The sequence below is a fragment of the Caloenas nicobarica genome, chromosome 25, assembly GCF_036013445.1.
Source record: "Caloenas nicobarica isolate bCalNic1 chromosome 25, bCalNic1.hap1, whole genome shotgun sequence".
NCBI classification, from domain to species: domain Eukaryota; kingdom Metazoa; phylum Chordata; class Aves; order Columbiformes; family Columbidae; genus Caloenas; species Caloenas nicobarica.
The window spans coordinates 5,824,905-5,836,404 of NC_088269.1; the positions used below are offsets into that span (position 1 = coordinate 5,824,905).

The window sequence follows — 11,500 nt, forward strand, 5'->3', positions numbered from 1 at the left end:
AAACGCTGACTCGGTGCTTCTGCAGCTGGAGGGGCCGGGGCCGTCCCTGGAGCGCTGGAGGATGATTTACCTGTAAAACAGCAGGTACACAGCGCCGGCGCACAAATAAAAGCGTTTTCCCAGTCTCCCTTAAACCGCATCCAGCAGCAGCGAGCTGGGCAAGGCATTTATTGTAGAGTGCGGCTCAGAGAGAGGTGCTGGAAGAGTCGCAGTGGTTTGAATTCGCGTCTTACCTGATCCCGGCGCGGTTTTCTGTGCGGGATGCAGCGCTCGGTGCCCCCGCCCGCTCCAACCCCAGCTCCCCGGGGCTGGAGCCGCGTCGGCCCGTGCCGTGGTACATGGAACACCACGCTAAGCGCAACCTTCTGACTATCAGCAACTCGAGAGCGTGTCGCAGAACTGGAGAGGATTTTCCTGCTAAAGGGCAGAGCAAAAATAGAGAATAAAAGTGCTGAGCGTTAGACTATGTGTTGTCCAACTGGCAGCCAATGCAGGCAGGTGAAGGAAAACACCTGACCTCCTGGGAAAAAACGCTTTCTTTTGATGCCATTTACCATTTATGTATCGAGTGCCGTGGTTTGTGTGACGACCGCCTCAGAAAGCAGTTTCCTCGCGGGCAGGCCGGCTGTCCCACCCGTCACATGGGGCAGCATCCCTGCGCATCTCTCCGTGCCCAGCTCGTGTTTTTCTCCCTCTTTAAAAATCCCTGGTGCACCGTGTGTGCCGGCCCCTGCAAAGCACCTTTGTGCATCACCCAGAGCTGTGGGATGAGGCTGGAAAAGCCCCAGGAGCGAGGGGTCCCCCGGTGTGTGTCACCCCAAACCCTGCCCGGGACTCACCCCGAGCTGCTGGAAGAACTTATGTTTCAAGAACAGCGCCGTTCCCTCTGCACCGCTCCCTCTGCACCGTTCCCTCTGCACCGTTCCCTCTGCACTGTTCCCTCTGCGCCGTTCCCTCTGCTCCGTTCCCTCTGCTCCGTTCCCTCTGCTCCGTTCCCTCTGCTCCGTTCCCTCTGCGCCGTTCCCTCGTTTACAAATCATGGAAGGAGGGGCTGGCCACTTGGGAAGAATATAAGGCTGTTGTCAGAGGATGTAGGGAGGCAACTAGGAAAGCTAAGGCCTCCTTAGAGTTAAACCTGGCGAGAGGGGTCAAGGACAACAGGAAGAGATTCTTCAAATACATGGCAGATAAAACTAACACCAGAGGCAATGTAGGCCCACTGATGAACGGGGTGGGTGCCTTGGTGACAGAAGATACAGAGAAGGCAGAATTACTGAATGCCTTCTTTGTCTCTGTCTACTCTGCCGGAGGCTGTCCTGAGGAGCCCCGTACCCCTGAGGCCCCAGAGGAAGGCAGGGCAATGGAGGAGTTTGCCTCAGTTGATGAGGACTGGGTTAGGGACCAGTTAAGCAATCTGGACATCCATAAATCCATGGGTCCAGATGGGATGCACCCGCGGGTGCTGAGGGAGCTGGCTGAAGTCATTGCTGGACCGCTCTCCATCATCTTTGCCAAGTCTTGGGAAACGGGAGAGGTGCCTGAGGACTGGAGGAAAGCAAATGTCACTCCGGTCTTCAAAAAGGGCAAGAAGGAGGACCCGGGCAACTATAGACCAGTCAGCCTCACCTCCATCCCTGGGAAAGTGATGGAACACCTTATCCTTGGTGCCATCTTAAGACATATCAAGGATAAGAGGGTCATCAGGGACAGTCAACATGGCTTCACCAAGGGGAAGTCGTGTTTGACCAACCTCATAGCCTTTTATGAAGACGTAACAAGGTGGATTGACGATGGCAGAGCAGTGGATGTGGTCTACCTTGACTTCAGCAAAGCATTTGACACCGTCTCCCACAGCATCCTCACGGCAAAACTGAGGAAGTGTGGACTGGATGATCGGGTAGTGAGGTGGACTGCAAACTGGCTGAAGGGGAGAAGCCAGAGAGTCGTGATCAATGGGGCAGAGTCTGGTTGGAGGCCTGTATCTAGTGGAGTGCCTCAAGGGTCAGTTCTGGGACCAATACTGTTCAATATATTCATCAATGACTTGGATGAGGGAATTGAGTGTACTATCAGCAAGTTTGCTGATGACACCAAGCTGGGAGGAGTGGCTGACACGCCAGAAGGCTGTGCTGCCATCCAGCGAGATCTGGACAGGCTAGAGAGTTGGGCGGGGAAAAATTTAATGAAATATAACAAGGGGAAATGTAGAGTCTTGCATCTGGGCAGGAACAACCCCAGGTTCCAGTACAGGTTGGGGAATGACCTATTAGAGAGCAGTGTAGGGGAAAGAGACCTGGGGGTCCTGGTGGACAGCAGGATGACCATGAGCCAGCACTGTGCCCTTGTGGCCAAGAAGGCCAATGGCATCCTGGGGTGTACTAGAAGGGGGGTGGTTAGTAGGTCCAGAGAGGTTCTCCTTCCCCTCTACTCTGCCCTGGTGAGACCTCATCTGGAATATTGTGTCCAGTTCTGGGCCCCTCAGTTCAAGAAGGACAGGGAACTGCTGGAGAGAGTCCAGCGCAGGGCCACAAAGATGATTAAGGGAGTGGAGCATCTCCCTTATGAGGAAAGGCTGAGGGAGCTGGGTCTCTTTAGCTTGCAGAAGAGGAGACTGAGGGGTGACCTCATCAATGTTTATAAATATATAAAGGGTGGGTGTCACGAGGATGGAGCTAGGCTCTTCTCAGTGACAACCAACAGTAAGACAAGGGGTAACGGGTTCAAGCTGGAACACAAGAGGTTCCACTTAAATGTGAGAAGAAACTTCTTCTCAGTGAGGGTGACAGAGCACTGGAACAGGCTGCCCAGGGAGGTTGTGGATTCTCCTTCTCTGGAGACATTCAAAACCCGCCTGGACGCCTTCCTGTGTAACCTCGTCTAGGTGTTCCTGCTCTGGCAGGGGGATTGGACTAGATGATCTTTCGAGGTCCCTTCCAATCCCTAACATTCTGTGATTCTGTGATTCTGCGCCGTTCCCTCTGCACGGCCGCGCTTCGCAGGCTGCAAAACCAGCAGAGTCCATGGGCGCTGGGAAGGCCCCGCGCTGGGATACGTCCTTGGGAAAACAAAACCTCTCTAAAGCAGCCCAGGTGGGGCGAGCCCTGATTAGGCAGCAAAAATATCATTAGTCATTTCTGAAAGCGCTCACGGAGGCTTTTTGTCTTCTTTGGCTTTACTTTTCTTCAAAATATTTTGCTTTTCATTTGGTGCCTGTGTTATTTTGATTTGGCAAGTGGTCTGGCTTGTTTTATTTGAATACCCTTTGTGACGGGCGATCTCTCAGCAGAGGGTGACGTGTGGAGCAGAACTGAACAAGAAATAGGGAAGTTTAATTTTCTCTCCCTCTGGTCACTGTTCCTCTTAATGAAAACAGGACCCACACGGATTTCAGAATGAAACCCATAACCAGAGACGGGCATCGACACTGAGCAGGATTCATCATCACCCATGACGGCCCTTTGATGAATTTTAACCCAGCAAACACAAGCTGCATCCAGAGACGTTCTGTGGTTGCTCCAGCACCGGAACAGGATCAGCCCTTTGGAATGACCCGAGTTTTTTGGGAAGCGATAAACGCGGTCCCGGAGGCTTCGCTTCCTCGTGCCTCCTTGCGCTGCAGCATCCGCCGCGTCGCCGCTGCTCTTAGGCACTTGTCCCACCGTATTTTATGCTGTTTTGTTAAGGCCGTGTTGTTGTTGGCGTACAACTCGAGTGACTTTGAGGAAAGATTTTTTTCTATTTCCTCCTGACTTGAATGGCTCCTTTGAACGGCAGCGCCTCTCCGTTTACATCCCCGCTGTCCGGCTGAATCAATCTTGCGGTCAGCTTTCGGGGGGGGCGGAAAAAGAAGAAAAAAGCCTCACGAAGAGGGAAAATGGACAGGTCTGACCATGGGTGTGATTGATAGCGGCTGGAGAAGCGGGACTGGACATCGGACTGTGCCAGGGCGCTCGCTGGGGAAATCCAGCCAAGCCCTTTCTTCCCAGAACCCGGAGCAGACTGGCTTGGTGAGGGGTGGCCACATGAACTTAATAATAGCAACATTGTCGGAACATAAAGCATCTGTCGGGAGTTAATATGATTAACTAGAGGTGTCTGTCTCTCTTTCCCCTCTCCGGGCAGGCAGGGGGACTGAAACCCCAAGGCCAGGTGGGCAGAGCTGGTTCCTCCCGCCAGCCCCGGCTGCACCGCGCACCATTGCCCTGCAACCTGCTCTTGGCAAAGATGCGCCCGCAGCCAGAGGGACGTGAAGGAAAACACGAAAATGTCCAACATCCAGAGCCTTGACCGTGCCGACGGCACACCGTGCGGTCAGAGGGACGGGTCACCGGGATCTCCGTTCAGAACTTTTTCCAGATAAGTCCTGGACACATCCCTGATGGCTGCATATTTATCGATGGTGTGAAATGATCAGTCACTGGTCACTGCGCCAAGAGCAGAAAATGCTGCAATAGCCAAACCGCTACTGCTGTTAAAATAATGTAAAGGCTGGTGACTGCAACACATGCAAAATAAACCAGTATGTGGGCAAACCGTGTTGGCCCTTCAGGTCTGGGTGACGCTGCTGTCCCACCAGCAACCCCAGCACTGTCCCAGTTGGCACACGACTTGTGTCTGGGGCCAGCAGGACACAGGCTGGGTGCAGGAGCCATCGCAGCAGGGCTGTGCCAGGCTGATCTTACCTAAGACATGCTGAGCCATGCAGTGCCATGCTAAGCTGTGCCAGCAGTGCCACGCCATGCCAAGGTGTGCTGTCAGCACCATGCTGTGCCGTGCCATGCGAGCTGTGCCATACCATGACAAACTGTGCCAGCCATGCCAGCTGAGCCGTGCCACACCGTGCCCAGGTGTGCTATCAGCACCATGCCATGCTGTCCAAGCTGTGCCATGCCATGCCATGTTAGCTGAGCTATTCCATGCCATGCCAAGTCATGCCAGCCACGTCATGCTTTGGCAGCTGCGACAAACAGTGCCAGCCATGCCATGCCATGCGAGCCATGCTATGCCACGCCAAGGCGTGCTAGCAGCACCATGCTGTGCCGTGCCATACTGTCCGAGCCGTGCCATGCCATGCCATAATGGCTGAGCTATACCATGCCATGCTTTCTGAGCCATGCTATGCCATGCCAAGGCGCGCTAGCAGCACCATGCTGTGCCGTGCCATACTGTCCGAGCCGTGCCGTGCCATGCCATAATGGCTGAGCTATACCGTGCCATGCTTTTTGAGCCGTGCCACGCTTTTTGAGCCGTGCCACGCCATGCCAAGGCGTGCTAGCAGCACCATGCTGTGCCGTGCCATACTGTCCGAGCCGTGCCGTGCCATGCCATAATGGCTGAGCTATACCGTGCCATGCTTTTTGAGCCGTGCCACGCCATGCCGAGCTGTGCCATGAGCAGCACGCCATGCCGTGCCAGCCGAGCCGAGCCGAGCCGAGCCGAGCCAGCCGCGGGTCTCGGGCCGTGGGCGGTTCTCCCCACGCGGCGGCAGGCGCGGGGCGGTGGCGGCGGTTCGCCCCCCCCACCGGCGGCTCTCCCCGCCCCGGGGGCCCGGCCGGGCGCGGATTGGTGCGCGGCGCCGGCCCCCTCGGAGCGCGGCCGCCATCGGGGCTATTTGACGTGTCGGTGGGGCCAGGGAAGGGTTTCGTCTCGCCGGGGCCGCCGCCGCCGCCGCTCCGCCGCCCGCCCGGCCCGGCCCGGCCCCGCGGAGCCCGGCGCCCCCCCCCCCCTTTCCCCCGCCCCAAATGAGCGGTGCCCCCGGCGGGCCCCGGCCGAGGACCCCGCCGAGCCGCGGAACCGCGGGCGCCCCGTCGCCCCGGCCGCCCCCCGCCGACCCGCTCCGCCAGGCCAGCCGGCTGCCCATCCGCGTCCTGAAGATGCTCAGCGCCCACGGCGGCCACCTCCTGCACCCCGAGTACCTCCAGCCGCTCTCCTCCACGCCCGTCAGCCCTATCGAGGTCAGTGCCCGCCGCCCCCGCCCGCTACCCCGGGGTCCGCCCGGGGCTCATCCCGGGCCGGCGCTCCCGGCTCCTCCCGACCGGGCTCATCGCTTCCCGGCGCTCCCGGCTCCCCCCGAGCCGCTCCTTCCCTGCCCGCCCGCCGCAGCCCGGCTCCCCCCACCCCGCCCCGGTCCTTCTTCCCCGGCCAAGCGCATCCCCCCGTCCCCCCCGTCCCCCGCGCTCTGGCTCCGCGCCGGGCTCGGCCCCGCTGCGCCCGGGATTTTGGAGGTGGGATGGGGGGGGCCGGGCCGGGGGCACCGTCGGGGTTCCCCCCTGACCGGCTCCGCTCCGCCCGCAGCTGGACGCCAAGAAGAGCCCGCTGGCGCTGCTGGCCCAGACCTGCTCGCAGATCGGCAAGCCCGACCCGCCGCCCTCCTCCAAGCTGAACGCCGTGGCCTCCGCCGGGCTGCCCGCCGCCGAGAAGGAGCCCGCCGCCCGCCCCGCCGCCCTGAAGCCCCCGGGCAGCGGGGACGCGCCGCCCGAGGACAAGTCCAGCTTCAAGCCCTACTCGAAGGGCGCTGGGGAGCCGCGCAAGGAGGGCAGCGCAGACAAGGCCGGCTTTCGGGTGCCCAGCGCCGCTTGCCCGCCGTTCCCCCCGCACGCCGCCGCCTCGCCCGGCAGCTCCCGCGGTGCCTCGCCGCAGCACGCCGACCCCAAGGGCACGGAGGAGAAGAAGGAGCCCGAGGCAGGCAAGCCCAGCCCCGAGGGGACCGGCGGGGGGCTGGTGCGTGGGGCGGCGGAGCCCGGGGCGCATGGCGAACCCCCCTCGGGCCGCAAGTCGGAGCCCCCCGCCTTGCCGCCCGCTGGCCATGTGGCCCCCGTCTCGCCCTACAAGCCGGGCCACTCTGTCTTCCCTCTGCCGCCTTCCAGCATCGGCTACCACGGCTCCATCGTCGGCGCCTACGCCGGCTACCCATCCCAGTTCGTGCCAGGGCTGGACCCCACCAAGCCGGGCCTGGTGGGCAGCCAGCTGCCAGGGGCACTGGGGCTGCCGGGCAAGCCGCCCAGCTCCAGCCCGCTCACCGGGGCCTCGCCGCCCTCCTTCATGCAGGGATTATGCCGGGACCCGTATTGCCTGAGCTACCACAGCACCTCGCACCTGGGCTCCAGCAACTGCTCCAGCTGCGTGCACGACCCCGGCAGCCTGAAGAGCGGATACCCCTTGGTGTACCCCACGCACCCCCTGCACTCGGTGCACACCACGCTTTCCTCCAGCGGCACCCCCAGCCTGCCCGGCCACCCCCTCTACACCTACGGCTTCATGCTGCAGAACGACCCCCTGCCCCACATATGCAACTGGGTGTCTGCCAGCGGACCCTGCGACAAGAGGTTTGCCACCTCGGAGGAGCTGCTCACCCACCTACGGACCCACACGGCCCTGCCAGGGGCGGAAAAACTCTTGGCGGGTTACCCTACCTCCGGGCTGGGCTCCGCAGCCTCCTGCCACCTCCACCTCCCGCCCGCCGCCCCCGGGAGCCCCAACACGTTACCCGCCTCCCTCTCCTTGAGGAGCCCACACACTTTGGGACTAAACAGGTACCACCCCTACGGCAAGAGCCATTTGCCCACGGCCGGTGCCCTGCCGGTGCCCTCCTTGCCGGCTGCCGGACCTTACTACTCTCCATACGCGCTCTACGGCCAAAGACTAACTTCAGCTTCTGCACTGGGATATCAGTAACCACGGCGGCCCCTTCCCCTGCTCCAGCCCCCCGCTCCCTCCTTGGACTGTGTATTTATTTACTGTATGTTAGCTTAAAGCTGGGAATATAAGTGCATTAATACACCAATGAATCAATGGTATGCAAAAAGTCTGTGTCCAAAAAAAAAAAAAGAAAAAAAGAAAAAAAAAAGAAAAAAAAATTTACTTTGCAGGTGTGGGGCTTTTGTTTTTCCCCTTCTGTTTCTTTTGATTTTTTTTTTCCTCCCTTTTCTTATTTTCCCCACTGAGAAATTCTTGCATGACTCCTAACACACAAGGAGAGAGAGGAAAAAAAAAAAAAAAAGGCATTCTCCTCCTCCTCCTCTGCGTTTATCATTCTAGGATTCTGTTCCTCTTCATTTGTAAAGTTAACAGATGTAATTTTTTTTTTTTTTAAATTTTTCTTTATTTTTTTGCGATGTGTTTGGGGCCGGGGGCGGCTGTGACGGATGGATGGGCGGAGGCCTGGCCGCGCAGATCCCCGTCCCACGGCTCTGCCTCCGTGACCGCTGCTCCCACCCGCGGCCGTGGGAGGCGGCACCGTGTGTGTGACCCCCCCGGGGCGGGGGGCGAAGAGCGGCGGCTCCATCGGGCAGCACCGGGGCTCACCGGAGGGCGCTGGGTCCCTCGACCGGACCAGCGGGAGGGCGGCGAGCGTGGCGGGTGATGAGCTCCGGCTTGGTAAGTCTGATTTTGTTAATAAATGACTCTTGGTTATATTCACCCTGTGGTGTCTTCTCTCGTCCCTCCCTGCACTCCCCCCTCCCTGTGCAGCCGGGACTCCGCGTTCCTGGGGGCCGGGGGCTCTGTACCGGGACTGGGGGGCTCCGTGCCGGGCGGGGGGCTTCGTGCCGGGGCTCCGTGCCGGGCTGGGGGCTCCGTACCAGGGCTCCATGCCGGGCTGGGGGCTCCGTGCCGGGCTGGGGTCTCGGTACCGGCGCTCCGTACCGGGGCTCCGTGCCGGGCTCGGGGCTCCGTACCGGGTTGGGGTCTCCGTGCCGGGCTGGGGTCTCGGTAGCGCGGCTCCGTGCCGGGCTGGGGTCTCCGTGCCGGGCTGGGGGCTCCGTGCCGGGTTGGGGTCTCCGTGCCGGGCTGGGGGCTCCGTGCCGGGTTGGGGTCTCCGTGCCGGGCGGGGGGCTCCGTGCCGGGGCTCCGTGCCGGCCCGCGGGCTCCCAGCACCATCTAGCGGCAGCGGCGGCGGGTGCGGCCGGTCCCGACCCCCCGGGGCTGGCGGGACCTCCCGGCCCCGAGCGCGGTCCCGCCGCATCCCCGGGCATCGCTGCACCCCGGGCCGGGTGGCGGCTGCGGGGCGGCCGGGGGGCTCGTGTAGGAGAAACGGGGCGTCCGGTGCCTCCTCGGGTCCTTTTCCTCGCGTGTGCGTTTCCCCGGGAGGAAAGCGCCGGGTTTTCTCGTGCGTGGCGGAGCGGGGAAGGTTCGAGAAGGCGTTTGAGCTGAAACCGATGCAAAGAGCCCACAGTGCCCCCCGAGCGGATGGCAACCCCTCTCCTGGCTGCGCCCGCCGCAGGAATTCAGTTTTAGGGACGGAATTGCGATATAAACAGGGGCCCGCTCCCGCGTAGGGGGTGTGTGGGCAGCCAAGCGCTGGCGCGGAATCCCGGCCCCCCTCCCCATGTAATCTTTTTGCTGTCTGTGCGAGGAGGGTTGATAAATGGCTCTGAGACGGGGCTGGTTCCCACCGCTCCTGCCTGTGCCAGGCCTGCGGCAGCAGGGCAGGGTGGGCAGGGCGGGTGCTGCTCACCCCATGCCCCAAAAAAGGGGCTTTTCTTCCAGCAGCAGCCCGACCTTCGCAGCGGGACCCCTGGCTGTGCCCCCACTGCCCCTTGAAATCTCATGTGCTCCTATCGCCCCACATCACTTCTTTTTTTTTTTTTTTTTTTTCTTTTTCTTGCTGTTCAGTGCTTTACGCCTGTTGCGTTTTGGGTGAGTCATGCAATTAATCGCACTTAATTGCCTTCTCTATGTTGCCTTATGCCCTGTGTTTAAATTCCTTTGTGTCCTTTGAGCTGAAAAATAATGTGCTTAGAACAGGGGCTTGTTTTGCCAGTGGGAATTTTATTTTCCTGCCTGTTACCGTGAGTGTGGCCGTAGGCATGGGGCTAGCGGGGAGGGCCCTGCCGGGGTCTCCTGCTGCAAACCCACGGCTGGTTGCTGGAAATGGGGGAGTTTGGTGGTGCTGGGAGCTGGTGTCCCCTTGGCCTGCACTTTGCAGGGCTGGGTTGGGAGCAGAGGGGCTTCGCTGCGGCTGTTTGCTCTGCCCGGTGGGCGACAGCACCGGTGTCTCCCGTCCTGTGTCCCAGTTGGGTGCTGGACCCGTTGCAGCCAGTGTTCACCGCGGAGCAGGGTGTCAGGGGCGGTGGGCAGAGCATCGGTGGGGCAGCTCCTGTGCTGCCGCGGAGCTACGCGTGGCATTTGAAGGTGTTCTGGGCACCCCTGCCCCTCGGGAGCATCGCTGCTCCTGGGTCGTGGCCCCCGCTCCTGCTGCGGATGCTGCTCGGTGTCGCCCTTGCTTGGGCACCGCCCGTCCCCAGAATAAATCACGACTCCTCGGCTGCAGCTCCAAAATGCTGTGCCTGTCGCAGGTCCCCGGTGCAGCGTTTTGTCCCGCCGTGCCCCTCCCCGGCCATAGCCAGGCGTCCGCCGCTGGAGAGCCTCGTGCCGCGGGGCGAGAGGGCGATGCTGTGATGCTGGTGGATGCACATGAGGCGCAATAGCCTAGTGCAGACCATGCCGGCTCTGGGGGCCCTGCCATGTGCAAAGGTCCATCTCCCCCCTCCTCCAGACCCCACCTCACACCAGGGTGCTCCCAGCTCCAAAACAGAGCCCCCGCGCCTTCCCTGCACCGGCGGCAGGAGCTGGATGCTGCTCGGTATGTCCTGCCGTGCACAAGGCTCCCTGAAGAATATTTTTTCCCTCCCTAAAGACTGCAGCACTGGGGCCAGGCTGTGTAAATGCTGCAAAGTAGCATCTGATCGCAGCTGACACTCAGAGGCTTTATCTGCCGGGGAATGATTGTGGTGCCAATATATTAAATAACTCCCTATCTAATGTATGCCCAGGTTACTGCAGAATTCATTTTATAAGAGCACTGGGATGCACTTTATTAATCATTCTGTCTAACAACCTGCACTCCACAGTTTCAGTTTGATTTGATTCAATCCTGTCTTTCTTCAAAATATATAGCTGAGTGGGTCGGATAATGTATGGCTTAATTTAGAGTTGTATGGGTTTGAATTACCATTTTCATAATGTGCTGTGCATTAATGTGTTGCATCATTTATACAGAAAAATGTGTGAGGTTTCAAACCTCTCCGGGAGGCAGAAGTCAACTAAAAGGAACGTGGAGCAACAGAAAAAGGCCCTTTCAAACCCAGCCGGCGGGGGGTGGTTTGGGGAGGGAGAGCTGGGTTAACACAGGTGGGTGCTGGACACGGGAACGGCGGGTTTGGGGCTCCCCTCCTATTGCAACTTCTGCAGCTCCCCCCGCGCTGCCGGGGACCTCCAGCGCTTGACTCGCCGGTGACCCCGGTACCGGTGCTCGCCGCAATCGCACCCGCCGTCAGTCACCCCGCGCCGCGAGGAAAAAGCTCTGATTATCCAAATACAGTCATTAAAGGGGAAATGTGTTTTTAGGACTGTCAGAGTGATTAATGAGGGTTAGCAATCCTTGCAAATGCACTTGTTTAGTCTAACTGGCAGCCTCTATTTTCCTATTGATTTATTGCGGCCGTTGCCGGGGCCGCGGTGTGTGTGGAGGGAGCCGGGCCGGGGCTGCCGGGGCGGCGAG

At 60.2% G+C, this 11,500-nt stretch overlaps 1 protein-coding gene across 1 annotated transcript; it reads left to right on the top strand.

The window, feature by feature from the left end:
* The first annotated feature begins 5,698 nt into the window (after positions 1-5,698).
* On the top strand, positions 5,699-8,418 carry ZNF703 (zinc finger protein 703). The gene is made up of 2 exons (XM_065651694.1): positions 5,699-5,954; positions 6,295-8,418. The coding sequence occupies exons 1-2, from the start codon at positions 5,742-5,744 to the stop codon at positions 7,672-7,674; spliced, it is 1,593 nt and encodes a 530-aa protein (XP_065507766.1). The 5' UTR covers positions 5,699-5,741; the 3' UTR covers positions 7,675-8,418.
* The last annotated feature ends 3,082 nt before the right edge of the window (positions 8,419-11,500 follow it).

Coding starts and splice junctions, on each gene's coding strand:
- ZNF703 (XM_065651694.1), top strand. CDS start 5,742: ATGAGCGGTGCCCCCGGCGGGCCCCGGCCGAGGACCCCGCCGAGCCGC. Junction 5,955..6,294: donor CGCCCGTCAGCCCTATCGAG/GTCAGTGCCCGC, acceptor CTCCGCCCGCAG/CTGGACGCCAAGAAGAGCCC.